At 36.1% G+C, this 18,719-nt stretch overlaps 1 protein-coding gene across 1 annotated transcript; it reads right to left on the bottom strand.

Annotated features, from left to right (window-relative positions):
* Positions 1–56: 56 nt before the first annotated feature.
* On the bottom strand, positions 57–18,652 carry Uvrag (UV-resistance associated gene). Its single transcript, XM_071597654.1, has 10 exons — positions 18,144–18,652; positions 17,779–18,064; positions 16,626–17,025; positions 13,659–14,020; positions 12,565–12,740; positions 10,577–10,803; positions 9,317–9,556; positions 6,204–6,486; positions 4,209–4,493; positions 57–3,076 (listed from the first exon to the last, which is right to left on the bottom strand). Exons 1-10 carry the CDS (start codon positions 18,201–18,203, stop codon positions 2,663–2,665), a joined length of 2,733 nt encoding a protein of 910 aa, XP_071453755.1. The 5' UTR covers positions 18,204–18,652; the 3' UTR covers positions 57–2,662.
* Positions 18,653–18,719: the final 67 nt, after the last annotated feature.

Below are 18,719 nucleotides of genomic sequence, written 5' to 3'. Positions count from 1 at the left end.
TTTAAAGAGAAAAGTACAGTCATGCATAATAATAATAGTGGTACTCATACTTTGAATAATTTTATTACATATCTCATTGCAAAAACTGCTGTTGGCTAATTTACAATTTGGTGAACTAATTATTGTAGCTTCTCTTACAAATGTACAGTGAAAAAGCCTATACAGTTTCAGCAATTACATACATCATTACAAGCCGGAAGAGTTTCTTGAGAAACTCTTTCATTGCATTGCAAGCGATTATCACTTGCAATAACGTAACTGGTGATCTACTTGATGACTTAAGGACTGGATCTTGGTCTGCAAAAATGATCCAACTGCTGACATTATCAAATGAAAAACTGAATTCAACAATGAGTGGAGGCTTAAGTGAAGAAATCCTTAAATATATTTACATAAAGTCCTCAGCTTATCATGAATAGCAACAATAAAAGCTTCACAAATAACTTAATGGGATGAATCCTGCAGAGGACATTTTCCTGTAACCTCACCAAACTATTCAGTTTCTCATTTGTCAACATCACAAAATAATTACAAGGGCATCAAAGAAAAGTATTTGACACCAAGTCTTTTCTTTCAATCAAAGAGAATGATTGCAGTCAAGGCTGAAGTGATCACAATAGTAATGACATTCCCGTGAGAATTTTTCTTGGATCCATTATAACTGTATATACATTGAATTATTGAAGTATAGGACTCCTAAACATCTGAAAATTAGCAAATGAAGGAGTGATTTACAGCCCGTAATGACATGAACATAATGTGCCAAGAACATGCACCTTTGCAGAGAGAACAAATTATTTTTGCTAAGAACTGGGAAAAAAATGCTTTTAAGTCACCGAAAATGTCAAACACGTGTACTTATCGGAAGTGAGAATCAACTTGCAAAAATTTAACTGGACTCTGAACTGTCTCACTTGCCTAAAATAATAAATATTCCCGCACAACATAAGCAGAAATGCACCATTCAAATGAGAAAAAATTTACGGTTATTAGATGGGGATAAACTGGGAAGATAACGGTACTGTACCAATACACCATGAGAACCACGGTATAAATTTTCTTCCAAATTAACCGTGTGAGAAATGATATTTAAATATTATTTACGCATCCATCTGTCAGTAAAATAAATCTATGCACCAGTGGGTTTAAATGAAAATGAATGCCTGAGCAGTATGCAACAAATAAATGCCCTCAGCTCGAAATCTCAAGCTGAGAGAACAACATAAGATATGGACAAATGGTGATGTGATAATAATGACTCAGTTCTTCTTTTCGATGCATCTTCAGAACAATCCTCTTGGAAGAAGAAGATGGTATCTATTTTTCCAAGACATAAAAGCTTATACTGTACCTTCCGTCAACAGTGTATACAAAAAAAAAACAATATGTCATTCCAACACACAATAAAATTATTTCAAATAAAAATTAACATCATTTAGGAAACTGATAAGGTTGCTCAAAAGCAATGTCACCTTCTTCTTTTATTTTTTGGAAATTGCACTTTTAAGGCAAATTGTGAACACTGTTAATAAGATATGCCATAAATCACTGCATCAACATTTTTATAAAATTGGAGTTTTTTTTTCAAAAGGCATTTTTATCAATAAAAACTATCAACTATGTATATGCAATATCAAAGCACTGAATTGCACTAACCTGAGATTGAATTAATAAGTTTTCTATGAAGCTATTTTCAAACGCAATTATAAAGGTTTGTTGTCTTAAATTCAAGAATGCAACAATTTAACTGCAAAAGGGATTAATGTACTTTGAAATAATTTTTCTTTGATGACGGTGATAACCTATTTGTACTTGAATGAAATTTTGCAACAACACAATGAATAAAGCAAGATATCGTTATATATAAAAATATTTAAAATCCCTCATGACTGTGACATCACTTTTGAATCATACCTACATAAAAACAAAATAAATAACAACTTATAGATATATTTGGCTAAAATTCAATAAGAAATGCTCGCCACCATATGTAGGATGCTTGCTCCTTAATGAATTTGATTAAAAAAACTGCCCATTCACTTGATGAATAAACATACTTCAATGATTCAAGTTAGAATGGCTAGCAATTTTGCATTCATTGTGTTTATGAAGGAATAATGCGTGCAAATTAATACATTTCTGTAACAGAACTAAGAAAATTCTATTGTTTACCCTCATTTTTCAGCATTTTCGGGACAAAGATAATGCAATTCCATCCATGCCGTCCTTGAGAATACCCAAATGTAGGTGTTCTTTAAACACATGTTAAAACATAATGCAACTTTAAATTATATATCCTCAGAACTAATTCCCTATAGAAATACTGTTTCATAGTTGGGCCTTAAAATAAAAAGAAACTATGCAATTAATTGCGACATAAAATGGAAGACACATTCATGTTTGGTAGCAGCATTCAGCCATGTTTACAAGCCCTTATATTTTTAATTTTTTAAATATTTTTGCAGCCATTCCATACCACTTCACTTTACTTTGTGAAGAAATTCATTTCCGGGCAAGCCTATACATTTCACACTTTGGAGAATCTTTGTCTTATCTTCAGTTTGGCCCCAAAGTCAAATGCACTCCTCTGCATGCACTAAAAAAAATAACAATAGGCAATAGATTTTCTGTAGGTGATCACACCACCACAAATAAACAAACATCATGATGGGCAGCCATCCTCAGTGGTACTCCCTTGGCGGCTACGCATGAGATTGAATGAGGTTGACCTGCTCGCCAAAGCTTCTGTTCTGCTAGCCACACTGGCAAACAACCTGTCCACTTCAGCACTTGTGGAAGTGACCACGTGCAAGGTCACAGGTGGCACTGCCTTCCCAGAGGGTAACAAGGAACTCAGACTCTCCCTCATCTCTGTGCTGTCGTTCACCTTGGAGGACGAGCCCTCCCGAGGATTGCGTGGGCACAGGAGTCGTGAAGTGATGTTCAAGGGTTGTCCACTCTCTTCTGACAAGACGGATGACTCAGCATCATCGTCCGATTGAACGGGGCCACCTGATAAGTGCCATCGGTGAAGGAAGTTCCTCTGGGCCTCAGTGGCCACTTTGACATCTCTCGGCTAGAAATGGAAAAAATAACATACATATTGTATATATGACTGAGAAAATAATATACATTTTGTAGGCATGACTGAGAAGAATTTTGGCATGATGGCCAAAATAACTGAAGTTTTTCTTCCAAGCAATTAAAGAACAAACTTAGAAGAAACTCGTACAAAGTCTCATATAGAAACCAACAAAGAAGACTAAAAATATAGAAATCCCAACTTTACAGGTAAACAGAACATTCACTTGAGTATCACTTAAGAGGAAAATACTTATGGAAACATTGCTTTGCAGAATGTGATGGAAGTTAAATAAAGAGAGGGGAGGTGAGAATGAAGTATTTCCCAGAATGAAAATGATGAACAATTCTAACTCACGTAGTCTGACAAGGGAAACTGAGTGTGACAAAACTGAATTATCAATCCACTTAAATTAAGAGCTTAAATTGGTTCAAACAAAATTATTTTCAAATTACAGCGCATATACTTGTGTATAGGGTGATTCACAAATATTCACTAAAAATTTCCATTTTTTAATGTATTTCATGTCCAAGTCGACAACGGTATTTTGTAATCATTAAATACTACAAAATCAATATCACTGAAATAACTACAGAGCATGTTTTCAAGTAATAAGGACTAAAAAAAAATAAAATTTAACACTTTTGAAGGTAGTCATTACGTTATAAATAATCAATATCTATTCCAATTATTTCATTGGAACAATAGTATTGACCATTATCATCACTGTGAGATTTGATTAAAAGTTACAAAAATAACTGCCAGTACTGCCCAAATGGTACTGGAATATTTGCTTGCTTTCACTACTTAAGTGCAACATGCAGGGATCGGTTCAGCATTAGTTTCTGAGGTAAGAAACATTATACCTGTAATGCTAGTATTAAATGGCGGTAATGGCTGTGAATTTAGAATGCAACCTTGAAGAAGTTCAACCCATATCTTTGTTAAACTTACTATGAATACCTCTCTCAAGTGTAGGTCAATCCTTTTTCTTTCATCCAAAGTTTGTATCTAAAGATCGACCTATATCTTGAGTATATATGGTAATAAAAAAAATGACCAGGCCATATTCGTAGCAACAACCTGCATATGACAACCATTAACTCATAACAATAATAATACTTACTTCTGCAGTAGAATCCAATCTGATGCTGACTCCTTTTGCCGTTGAATCCCTGAGAATTGGATCAGATCCGACATGACTCAGTACTTTATTCAAGTCCACTGCGAGAGCACTACCCACCCTTGTAAGTGGGCCTTCGGCATCGCTGTGACCCATCCCTTCCCTCCCCATGGCCTCCCTGCGTTGGCCAGTCCTCTGAATGACCTCATACTCATCAAGGCCTTTGTCCAACGAGTAGCTCAGACTGCTCCCCATAGAATTGCATAGAACTCCATCTACTTCATCATCCTGTTAGTGGTATACATGAAAAAGAATTAAAGATATCATAATACAATTTTCCAACATTTCAAGTGTTTTGGAGCACATAATTCCATTTCTTACATGAAATTTGATGCAAATTCTTTGATCCTTTTTTTATGATAGCAGAAAATTGCTGAGCACACCAAAACAGATCTAACTTTTGTATCTCTCAATTACAAAGTAAAAATGCTATATTTTTGAAACCGTGAAAATGTTTGGGACATGTGTACAAATGTGGACAAAAAAATTGAAAGTAGAGTTTATATTGCCTGCAAAATTTGAAAAGTCACCTTACTTTTTGAAAACACCTCGCATGACTATAGACTGGTGGAAAATATCTAAGAATTTTATTAAGTACACACTATATTAGCCTAAATTTAACATGAGACTGAAAATATGAGTTTTAATTTTTTCAGCTGTGATTTTGGGAACATAAATATTACATGAACATTGCTACATTTAATAAAATATGCCTTTCAGCAAAATATAATAAGTTTCTTTGGCTTTTATCATATAAAAAGGTGATTTTTGCGCTTTGAAATTGTTGCATTGTAATTGGCATAATTCTGGATCTGTGTGATGCCAATTGCAACTTTGAACTCTTCTGTGTGAAGTCCCTGTGATCAATGCCATGGACAATATGACCCTGATCCAGTGAAGAATATAACTTCATGGGGCAACAGAATTGGAAGATAAGTGATACTTGAATTGACATAAGAAGCTGTGGCTCATTACTGGTGATAATAGTCATAGAATAACTCATTGAATAGTCATAGAATAAGCATTGTATTCCACTAACCCACTGTACCTCGCTAGCATGAATATGATACTTTTTATTATCATTACAGTGGGATTAAGGGTCAATACATATTCACAAAGAATAAGCATTGGCACAGCACAAACATGCTGCATAAGTTGCACTCTGGGATTCTTTCATTTTATCAAGGCTTACAAATAGGATGGATTGTGACTTTTCCACCACTTACAAGTGAAAAAATTACCTGTCTCATATTCGGTGTGAATATGGAAAGTACATGTACAAGTTTTCCCAAAATTATTATGAACCAAATTTAAAATATTCACTGCTTGGGTTTGGTATTTGAAATGTAACAATTGTAATAAATTGGGTGCATTTCATTATTCGTTCAAACCATTAGTTGTCCATCGATTGAATATGGACTTTTTAAAATCCCAAAATACCATTATGCATTACATATTGTGGACTTCTGCAGCACTTATCCACAACTTAAATACCAAATTCCCATCAATATGTCTATGAGTCTCTATACTTCTACAGTTCTTCCTTCTCCTCACCAACAAACTGAAATCTCACTTCATCATCCCATTATCCTTCAACAGTTACTCTATGCACTCTTTCTGCCATCATTAAACTTTCCCAGATAAGTTACTTTCTTTTCTTGCCACTTCTTAACTTGAGTTCTGAATTTATTAGCCAATTAAGTGACTCAGTGTTTGCTGAGGATTCATTTACATAGCTTTTGAGGAACTGATTTGCTTAAGTGATAACATAAGAGAAGCTAAGTAATTTCAATTAAACCAAAACTAAACATACAAGAATAGTTAAACAACTTCAACCTGATATTAAATAAAGAATGTAAAAAATGAGAAAAACTTGAGACATGAGGAGAATTAAGGTGGTTTTCTCACTTTCAGCAAATGACTACAATCAAAGCTCACCTTTCTCTTGAGCTCATTCTGATTCTTTTCCGGAGCAGCCTTGCCTCCGTTCCTGCATTCCATTCCGTTAATGTCTGCTGAGCTTGGAGGAAGTAGTTCTCCCTTTCCACCGGCTGACCTCGTCACCCTGTGGCACCGCTCAAAGGTCGGTCTTGGGTGTTGTACCTCCCCACCCCCACTGCTCTCCGAAGCCGTCAGCCTAACTCTGCCCACCTGCGGCTGCAAGTTGTGTGAGGATCCGGAATGGGAGCGCCGATGACAGGGTAAGGGTACACTGACAGGACTGCCAAATGAAAAGCCAATAAGGGGGTTTCAATTTGAAGCACCCAAATGAATGCATTTCAAACATTTATCTCTCAGTGCTGAAGCAAGCAAGTGCTCACTGGCTTATTTTGAAAGTTGTAGGTTTCAATACAGACTTATGCTAAAATGTTATTGCTACCATGTCATCTAAATACAAAATACAAAACATTGCCACCATCATTTTGGAATGTAATCCTTCCCAATTTTGCCACAAGATGCTTTTCTGAAGTGAAACCAGCCATGTTTGGTGCCAAGTAGAATAGCGGAAAAAAATGTGTTTTAAATCTTCTGGTATCAAAATTTTTTATCTCTGCTGGCATAAAAAAAATATAGCATTGAACATATTAAAGACTTACATAAAGTCACACCTGAAAGTTCAAGGTACAAGTGTAGTTCGAAAGCTTCTTGGAATGACCACCTAATGTCAGCGCTAGAGAAATGAGTTTCCTGCATAGTAATAGGTAATCTTTTATGAGTAAACACGTAATGCATCAGTGCTTTGGGAAGAGTACTGTTGTGTGGACGACTTTCTCTTGCTGTTCCCGTGTAGGGATTAGGGAAGATGAAAAAATTGAGATTCGAGCAGTGATTAAATACTTGGTAAAGAAAGGTATGAAAGAAAGGAAATTCATGCTGACTTCAAGAATATTCTGAAGGACTCTGCTCCTTCATCTTCAACTGTTGCCAAGTGGCAAAATGAGTTTAAGTTTGGCCGGAACAGCTTAGATGATACACCGTTGCTTGTGGTTAGCCAGAATGTGTCATTATCCCAGAAATTATAGCATAAGTGCATAAAATGGTTATGGAGGATCACTGACAAAAAGTGCGAGAGATCGCTGAAGCTGTAGGGATACCATCTGAGCTAGCAAACCACATTTTAACGGTGGAATTGGAAATGCAAAAATTATCTACCACATGGGTACCACTCTTGACTCAGAATCACAAATGCATCAGAATGGAAATTTCCTAAATATGTTAGACCCATTTTAAGAGCAATCAACAAGATTTTCTGCACCAGTTTGTGACCAAAGATGAAACTTGGTTCCACTACTATACCCCAGAGACAAAACAGTTGTCAAAGCAGTTGAAACTCATTGATTCAGCAACATCAAAGAAAGCAAAAGCAATATGGTTGGCCAGAAAGGTGATGGCTCGATGGAAAGATGAATGGGATGGGAGATTATCGACCTGCTGGTCAAAAAAATTACTGGACAATACTACGCTAACCTCCTGGACCAACTACATCAAACGATGCACGAAAAAAGGACCAGGTTTGGCAAGGAAGAAAAAATGTCTTTCATCAAGACAATGCATGCCCACACACAAGTATCGTTGCCATGGCAAAAATACATGAACGAAGATATGAACTATTGCCACACCCTCTTTATTTGCCTGATTTGGCTCCATTAGATTTCCATCTCTTCCCCAAGCTCAAAATTTTCCTCCTTGTTCAGAGATTCTCTTCAAAAAAAAAGAACAAACAGACAAAGTAGACAGTTATTTTGCTTGCCTGAAGAAATCTAACCATCAAAATGGGATCAAGACATTGGAACATTCATGGACAAGTTCATTAGTGTACAGGGAGACTAAAATAAAAAAGTTTCACTAAAATAAGTCCTTTATTTCTATTCCATTCGGAGATCTTTTCAAATTACCCTCGTAGAATATGTACCTGGCCAATTTAAATCCCCTTCACAAAACAAAATTGAACATCATCACCACTTCTTATGGTAATCAGGAGAAATAACTCTAATTTTTTTTTCATCCAAATTGTAATGGCATAGTTGTGCAGTTGCAGACAAGATATATTCCTGAAAACATCTTTAGGTGAGATTTGCATGAAACTCATGGCATTTGCGAGTAACCCTGAGGAAGACCACAAATGTATATGATGTTATAATAACACTACAATGGCCAGAGCGTGGGAGTAAAAACATTATCACGTTGGTGATCACCAACTCACAGAATCTAAAAAAATTATATGAAAGTGATATTGATGCAGGAAGGAAAGTGATTGATGAAAGTGAAATTGATGGAGTGATGCAGGGCTAATGAACCACCAACATACAATGTGTGTTTTGTAGAGACATGTAGGATATTAGTTACTGAAATATTTATAAATTAAAGCAGAGCATCTATTATCAGATGCTCTGCTTGCTAAATGGGCAGATTTATGTTGATCTCAGCAAGAAGCATTCCCTACCTCCAACATCATTGCAGTTGGATGATGACCCTTACATTAACTAGAAAAGTTTTCCTCACACTCAGAATAATTTACTCACCTAACATATGGGTGTACGTTTGTGATATGAAGAGTCACTTAACTCACTGGTAAACATTAAGGTTATTCTAGAGAACAACTGTGTACACTGATCGCGAAACTTTGGTGTAAATTTTCCAAAAGGGTAAACGGAATGAATTATCACTAGATATTACTTGCCATTATTAATAACAAGGAAGACATGAATGAAAAACCAGATAGTATTCAATTGTTCCTGGCTCAACTTTGTGGAAGTTCATGTTTATTAAATGAAGAACATAATGTATCTTTCCACTGTCCTTTATTAATAATAAATTTGTCCTTTAATAATACAGGACGGTGGAAAGATGCATTGTGTTCTTCATTTAATAACCAAATAGTAGTTCACAAATATGTAACTTGGAAGTTTCCATCTAATGAGTTTATTTAAATACATACCATTAAAAGGAGAAACCACACTGGGCCAACAGCAATGCCATGACCTTTTTGTAATCTAAATTAGCCACCTTTTTCCTCTTAGAACACACTAGCATACGACATAAAAACTCACCTTCGATCGGCATTCCCAGGTGGACCGTTGGCATTCAAAAGATTGCCTCCACCACCACCTTCTATGAGGGAAGTGAGGCCGGCCTTTGGGTAAAACAGTGAGGCCAAATTAGGAAGTGTGGCTCTGAGGTCCTGGGTGGAGAGCCCAAGATACCACCTGAGTTGTGCCACATTTTTGTTCAGAAGATACACTCCATACTTGAACTGAAGTTTGTCTTTGGCTCGTGAGAACAATGGGAATCTAAATTGAGGAAAATAAGGAGAAACACTTTGTAAAGAGTTCATTATTAGAGAAAGTGAATGAATTAAAGAACTTTGCGGAGAAAATGTTTCGGACAATTATGCTGCATTGAGGAATTTATCAGACTTATTCAGTATACTTAGATGAAATGTCGAAGTGGACTCATAAACCAGTCAACATATTCTTGTAGTTAATCCTTAGACTTCCATGACGTCTATCCCATGAAGGATCCATGCTGCTTCCAGGAATTACCGTTGTAGAGGTGTTTTAATGGACAACTGTTTCACCCCCTGTCCTGGAGGCGAAAGTTGCCCATCAACACACCTATGTGACAGTAATTCCCGGAAGCAGCATGGATCCTTCATATTCTTGTAGTATTAGATACTTTTCCAATGCAGTACATCAAAGATTTTTTTATGAGATCATCAATATAGCAAAATTTGTTCAAAACCACCCACTCCCAGCAATTCAATTGAGCGGTTTAGTAAATTTACCATTAAGAGTAATACTTTTGAGACCTATGCAGTATCATTTTCAGGGAGTTATGGAAAACTACTTCATCTGAGTAGAATTAAAGTTAAAAATCATTAGAAAAATAAATATAATCAATTTGCAAGGAAGGGAATAGAATAGAATAATTATTGACAGTAACGACAAAGTGGAGCAATATCATTTCCCTGCTTGGCATTTTGTCTCCTATGTAAAACGTCTGTCCAAAATACAGAAAAATTGCCATTAGTGTAATCAAGAACTAAATTTAATATTTCAAAACTACTTCATTTTCAAGTCAAACAGTTGGAGAGGCTGAATTAATTAATAACCATAATTATATTTAACCATGACTTGGAAGGATTGATTTATAACTGAAAAATAATTCAGTAAAACAGAAAATAATTTCCCCTCGGCAACTTTTTTTTGGGTATAATTCACACAATTAAATTTCACACATACAACACTGGTATTTGCTTCATGCAATTTTTTTATTAATACCTGAAAACAGTTAAAATCATAAAAACTCACTCTCTCTCTCCATCCGGTATCTTGTCAGTAATCAAATCGGAAATTCTAGACCGTGACCCAAGATGCGCCACTGGATATCGCAAAGGTACATGGAGGAAAACTGATATCATTTGGATTGCATGTGCCACGTATCCAAGGGCAACCGACACCATGACTTCATCACGAGGACCAAAATCTTCTGAGTTTGGCAATTTGACACCACATATCGTGAACCCACCATTTGGATGCTGAAAAGAGGAGATTGGAGACCGATAAATGATGTGCGCATGATGCTTTGCTAGACAAAAGGAAAAAGAATAATTATTGACATTCAAAATCATTTGATAGACAAATTTATTTACTTCCAACAAATATGAACTAACAAAATTTGAGCTTAAAGTAGCCTAGAAGGTTGCATCTGAGCTTATGCTACCTTCAAACAACAAATGCATGAGTTGCCAAAAATTTCAATACATCATTAATGCAAAATAAAACCGAAAAAAAGGCATGAATTCATAAAAAATATGCAGCAAAAATAAACAATGCCACATACAATATTATAGTTTTTTAAAATTAAATTGATTGGTACAATTTTCAAACAGAATTTCCACTTTAGGCTGCATAAAAAAAAAGACAAACATCACTACCACAAGGATATAAAAGGCCACAAGAAAATAAAACATGGCAGTGAAAATACTAAGATTGTGACTGGAATTAAAAATACAATAAAAATATGATTACCAAAATAAGTTTCACTGGGTTTGAGAAATTTAAAAAAATGAGATAATATAAAATTTATTTGCACAAATATAGCACACACTTTATTCCCTCAAAATATACTTAAAATATGGAGGTAATCAAAATTATGAGCTGAAATTCCAGTCAGTCTTAGACTTCTGGTTTATATTAACACACATTTAAGTTCCTATACCATTTTATTCTTTTGAAAAAGAGTCATTTCAATTAAATCGTCCTCTCAGATATAAATCTCATTTTTGAAAAATAGGCTTTGAGTAATTTCTCCATTGGCTTTGGAGATGAATTTTTGGGTTTTAACAATGAAGATTAAAAAGTACCAAACCACAATTTTTTCCTAAGGAACACTTATTGAGGACATACATGTAAATAACTATAAAATTAGCACAGTTAATCATTATAGAAAATTATGAAAAAAAGGTAGAAAAGAGAATGTTTTTCTGAAAAATTTACACAAAAAGAGAAGCATCTTATAAGCTGCTTCATCCTTAACACTGCAAATATGGTAAATATACATTATCATCAGCATTTTATTTCTTTTTCACACAGCAACTTCAAATTAGATCCTGGACTTGCGTATACAGCAGGAAAATAATACTTATACTTAATCCTCCTCTTCTAATTACCTATCAAATAAGGCTACAATGATATAATATATTAATTCCAATGTTCCAGATACTTGGAACATTAGAAAAGTGAAACAATAAACAATTACATGGTGCTCGAAGGGAGAATGCTGAAGAAGATTAAATGGGTAGACAGAGTGAGGAATGAGGAAGTGACATATAGAAGAGCAAAGAGGAAAGGACCAGATTATATCGAGAATATTCTTCCGCAAAGTAAAAGAACAGTAGACAAATTGGACAATCACCTTGAGGCATGCAACAGATTAGTTAGGCACATAATAGAAGGTAAAACTGAAGGAAAGATCCAGTAAAAGATGACCAAGAGAGACAAGTATACATAGAACACATATAGAGAAGGACATAAAACAAGGAATCTATCAGTCAATTAATTAATACTGAATAGAAAAGGATGGAGGGCTGCAGGAAACCAATCTTATGATTGAAATACTAATGATTAAGATAATGAACATTAATATTCTATATGATAATTAAAGGTGAAGATTAACGAGAAAACTGACGCTTGTCTTGTCTAACCATCACCAACAAGAATATGAACAATCCATAACACAGAACTGAGTCATGGGCATGCCAATTCAATGACCTTTTTCTGACTTTTTCGATGATTACCTGAAGAATGGGATAAATTAGGCTCAGGTCGGAAACCAAGTTACGACGGCGGAGCGCCAGGTGCGCACTGGTACGCAAGAATGTTTCTCGGGCCTCAAGAAACTCACGGTGTCTCCACTCCCTCAAGTGTTCCACTTCTCGCAGCAAGGATTCCAGTTGCTCCTTCAACTCTCTCCCTGTAAATCATGTTTTCCATTGAGCACTAATTAAAAAATAATTTTTAATTGGACCCTGTCAAAATTAAACAATACCATGGACTTATGAAGCACTTTGACTTGGTTTTATAATGTCCTATTATTTTCAATTGACAAATAAGAGTGCTCATTAGTGAATGTGAACAGAGTCACCACGGTTATATCATCTGTTAGTTATCAAATTGTTTCAGGCTATGCTTTGAGCTTAACTAGAGGTCATAAAAACCAAGTTTTGGCCTTGATAAGAGATTAAACTTAACCTTCAGTTTAATGAGACATTACAAAACCTGGCCCAAGCAATTCTATGCCTAGTTCAATATTTCAGGCTGTGGCTTAAGCCTTACTGCAAGTGAAATTCATACATTTAGTGCCAGGAGAGATCAATGTCTTTCACCACACCATCTATGGCCCTACTACCCGGCCACTACCTGAATTAATTAATTGGTTACGCTATCAATGAAAGGTCAAATATTTTTCAGCTGTTGAAGTCCAGAGGCATCCATCTGCACTTGAACTCAAAACCCAATGTAAAAGTTTTTATCTTCTGAATGACAATATCACCCACCCAATATCAACACCAAATACAGAACTTCATCACTTTATGGCCAGTGGATGATTTATCCAAAGTGAATCATGTGAGAAACATATAACAGGTACTTTAATCAGTGAATTTGAAGCAGCAATTTGATTTTTCATGAAAATATTAAAAGTTTTTTTCCAAAATGCATCAGTTTTTTGTTTGAACATTATAATTACATAAGATAATAATGTAAACTCGATGCTGCCCAGACGATTTATTTGGAATCATTTGCACCATGTGGTCAATCGCTCTCACTATTAATGGGCCGAACAAAAGATTAATTGTAATTGTATCTGAAAATAGTCCATATCTAAACTAACCTCTCTCCTTGTTCTGATTGGCCAACTCCTGTCCTTTGCTTGTAAGCTGGCGGACTTCGTTCAATTTCCTTCCCCTTTCACCCTTCAAGAGGGAGACGCACAGCCTTAAGCTTTCCGCAGCCACTAATGCCCGAGCAAGGGCTTGCCTCTTGGCTGCCCTAGCCGTTGATGTGAAAGAACGCATTTGGTTGCCAGGGCGAGGGGAGAGGTGTTTGGAACCGTCATCCTTCGGATTGTACTGCACTGTAGATCCCACGGTTACCTCAAAGGGGGATGGCACCATTGAATTGGCTGATATACGTTCACGTAAGGCTCCTGCTGATGCCGCTTGCTTTCGGATTGCCTGCTCCACCGACCTTAGCCTGAAAGTAAAAAAAAGTCATAATTAGCACTGTAAGCTTATCTTGAGAAGAAAACTTCATTATATTCACTCCAAGGCTAATTATTCTACGTTAAATCATAGTGTAACTTATTATTTCCAAACACTTTTATTTTTCATCATTTGGGTTTCATTATATCACAATACCATAGATGAATCTGATGATACTGCATTATTTCACATTGAATCAGTTCCAACACCAGACACAATTTTGATAGAGATCAAATAATGGTTTAGCACTTTTAAACTAGTTAAACATTTTATTACTAACCAGGTTTTTATGTATTACATCATTTTCAACCTCTGAAAATAATATAGTGCATTAAAGATGATTTAGTCATCGACTAAAGATGATGTAATATATCGAAATCCTATTTGGTAATATACTTTTAACTACTGGAAAACTGCTATCATTTCATCATCAATTTATCTGATTTAATCATATCATGCCTGAAACTATGCAATTCATATGATTAATTTAAAGTTATATATCTTGAAAGGATCCACTTTGCCATATTTACAGCTTTTTGCAATTGGCATATTTTAAATACATTGAAATCCATGTCCATGAGGGGTCAAAATTTGAGGGTGAGCACAAAAAAACCTCACTCCCTAAGTGTCAAAATGGACTGGTCTTGAAGTTTTCATTCACGGAAATCAATCTCCAGAATGCAAACAAACGGCCACTGACCAGGTGTACAAATATGAAATGCTGATTTCAGACAACAGATGGTACACCAATGCAGTTTGTGGTCAACGTGTTGAAATTTATACCAAACAAAAAGCATTCGTGGACGGAATTAATTTTTTGTTTTCAAATGAAAAAAACGACTGCTGAATCATATCGATTACTTTGAGAAGCTTATGGAGAACATGCTCCATTGCAAGATATGTGTGACTGATAGTTTTGCTGTTTCAAAAGTGGTGACTTCGATGTTGCCGACAAGGAACATGGAAAACCGCCAAAATACGGTACGAAGATGTGGAATTGCAAGCATTGTTGGACGAAGATGATTCACGAACACAAAAAAAATTCACTGAGCGATTGGGTGTAAGTCAACAAGCTGTTTCCAATAGCCTACAAGAGATGGGAACAATTCAGAAGACTGGCAGATGGGTACCACATGAGTTGAACGACAGTCAGCTGGAGAGGTGCAAAAACACATGAAATTCTGCTGGCACGATGCAAAAGGAAGTCCTTTTTGCTACGTATCATTGCTGTGGATGAAAAGTGGATTTATTTTGAGAATCCCAAGGACAATAAACCATCAGTAGACCCAGACACACCATCCACATGGACCGCAAGACTGAATCGCCTAGGCAGAAAGACGATGCTCCGTATTTGGTGGGACTAGAAGGGTGTGGTCTACCATATAATGAGCAGTTAAAACCTGGTGAAACAGTTAACCCTGAACGCTACCAACAATAATTGTTCAATTTGAACTGTTTGCTGCTTGAAAAAAGACCAGAATACCGAAAAGAGGCAACAAAAAGTAATTTTTCGTAATGACAATGCTCCATCACATACAGCAAAGCCAGTTCCCAACATATTTGAAGCACTCAGCTGGGAATTTCCAACCCATGCGGTTTACTCACCAGACTTGGCTCCTTCTGATTATCCCATGTTTGCATCAATGGGTAATGCACTTGCTGAGCAGCGCTTTGGTTCATGTGAAGATGTGAAAAAAATGGCTCGATGAATTGTTCGCAGCTAAAAGGCAAGATTTTTACTGGTGCAGTATCCATAAATTGCCAGAAAGATAGGAAAAAGGTCAAACTAACAATGAAGCATACTTTGAAATAAAGCTTTTTTATCATTCTTCCAAATGTTTTTTTTGGATTACAGGGCTCTTAGTAGGATGACCTCAGCCAGTGTTAGGACATTTTCTGATCAGTACCTATTTCCTGTCACATCGAGCTATCAATGGAGACCACAACATGATGTTGATCATTTAAAAAAAATCCCATTGTAAATGAAGTTGTACCAGAAATTCCACTGACATTTCTTTATATTTCACTCAGCAATGTCATATGAAAGACAAAAAGCTACACTATTGATACCAATGAATGGCAAATAGATTTTATTGATATTTGGCAGTAAGTGTCAATGAGTTGGAGAACACTTCTAGCCAGTTGTGTAGTGTATTTTGTTTTTCGATTGTAGTGCGCAAAAGGATCAAGCATTAGATACCCAAATTCATTGGAAGTTGTGCACAGTTCAAGGGCCAATAGTAATGAGGGAAGGAAATGTTATAGGCAATGGTTTCAAGACTTCAAAAATGGCAGCAAAAATGTGCACAAGATGAGGTCAGCGTCCAGACCAATGAAATCATTCAACAAGTGAATCAAGAACTTCGATTTGATAAGCAATTGACAATTAGTGCTCGTAGAATTTTTAGTCATTGTTTTGTTGATCAAAGCATATTATATACTTTGATTACAATTTCCCCATGAAAAATGTTACTTTTCTATTAATAGCAGTAATCTACTGTACCATATCTAAGGGCATGGTAGCCAAGCAAAAAATTAACCAAAAAATCAGATGCGCTTTCCTTGATTAAGACGGGGGGAACGTTATATGCATTCACCTGAGAAGCAGCGGGAGGGTGTAACTGGGCCTGACTTCTGACTCAGCCAAGCACATCTTCACTTTCTTTGCCTTGAAGGGTGATGCCTCCTCCTTCCCAGGATCCAATGATGGTTGGTTCCCTCCCTCCATATTCCCACTTTTTGGTTCCTTCTCCATGCCCTGACCCTTCCCTTCACTCGTGTAGGCATGGGAGGTGAGGCAATGCGAGGACGTGAAACATGAACCGCCAAACATGTGAAAGACAATCGTGTTTGGGCCGAGGGGCGAAGGGGATGCGATCGAATGAGCCATTGGGATTGGGACCAGGCCGGAAAAGTGGACACCCCATGCTGTCACCAGTGTGTCTCCCGCAGAAGCCGTCTCCTTGAGTCTGTGCTTCCAGATCCTCACCACAACACCTGGAAAACCATGATGAAACATTCAATTTTATTTTAGTTTCTTAGCAAAAATATGAATCTGACAACAGTTATGGAAAACTTGGTGGATCTTACATTTCAGCTTTGGAGTAATAAGATCGACTTTGCGAATTCACAAAAATTTATTAATATGATACTACTGGTTTCATCACATTGGTGACATCTTCAGGTACCAGCAGATTCATCACACAAGTATTCATACAATTTGAGTGACTTTACACAGTTTATCTTATTTCTCAAGATGAATGTACACAAGAATGAGCCCGACATCATTGAGAGATTTCAGCTTTTAATTTGAGTACACTAAGAAAGTGTTAAATGAGCTTCTGGCAAAAAAATTCAGAAAATGAGTACAAGGAAAACTGTGGCATGGATTTTTTAAGTTTGTGGTGAAACGTTTGAGAAAGAATCAGTCCAGCAAATCTAATGCAGGAAAGTAAGTATAATTAAAAAAGATGCCATTTAATTATACATTAAATATGAACACAGTACCAATGGACAGGTTCTTCAATTAAAGCTCTAGGGTGAAATAAATCTACCAGTTTTGGCTTTAACTGACGACAAATAAAAATTAATTATTTGATCTTGTAATCCATCCTTACTTGACTAAAGCTATTGCCAAAAAGCAAGTTGAGACACATTTTTAAGCCAAATATAAAATTAGGGCCACAACATAATAATGAAAATATAAAGACTAAGTGAGCCCAATGCAAAATACAAAGCCTCATCTCTCACCTTTGGACACCAGGCTGGTAGAATGATCCAAAATTTCTTGCATTTCCAACTCTGCCCACCTTGGATTTTCCCCTTGAATCTTTTCGCTCTTGTAAAAAGGTGCTGACATAGTTGTTAGGTGAAGTGTGTAGTAATAAAAACAAATTTCTGAAACCGATGAATCGCCATGGTTTGCAGAATGTACCGGAGAAGGAGTTGGATTTACTCGTCTGGCTTCTTTCATTTTGCCATCCTCTATGAAATCCACATTGAATGCTGTTATTCTGACAAGATGCCTCAGTCGACACTTGAATTGAAACATTTCTGAGTTAATGCGTATAATAGTTCAAACAAGGTACTCAGTTTGCAAAAAACATTTGACTTACTTGTTGTGAGAAGAGCGGGGCAAACTCTTTCCACTTTGAATTTGGGTGCCGGTTTGCCATCACTTTTTAAAAATAAATTTTAAATTACCCCATTCCAAACGATAATTTATAATTTAATACAAATTTTTCTACCATTCTCTCTTCGCATCTTACATAATAGGGGGCTTGCCCAGTTCTGTAAAAATTTCAACTTCCAATTACCGTCAGTAAATAAACCTTTGCAATTACACGATACATTTTTACGGAAGATCAAAATATGCTGCCCACTGCCCCATATTGATAACCGCACCAATACATCATCAATATGCCCGACTCAGTCACAGTTGACATAAAAGTCTCGTGACGAGACCAACAGTGAGACAATCATTGGTCTCGGACCAGAACAATAATAAGGTGTCATTAAATTATGATATATTTAAAAAGCATTTAACTATATTTACAGTTTAGAGAGAAACATTAGCAAATTAATGCACCATTCCATGAAATTATTTTACAAACAAAACAGAAAAACTAACCCCTTGATAACTTACAGTGAAGGCAGACATGCGAATCAATGAGAATAAGGATTTCTTTTGT

The sequence above is a fragment of the Hetaerina americana genome, unplaced genomic scaffold, assembly GCF_022747635.1.
Source record: "Hetaerina americana unplaced genomic scaffold, ioHetAmer1.1.p SCAF_9, whole genome shotgun sequence".
Lineage (NCBI taxonomy): Eukaryota > Metazoa > Arthropoda > Insecta > Odonata > Calopterygidae > Hetaerina > Hetaerina americana.
This window is presented reverse-complemented; position numbering and strand designations above follow the sequence as displayed.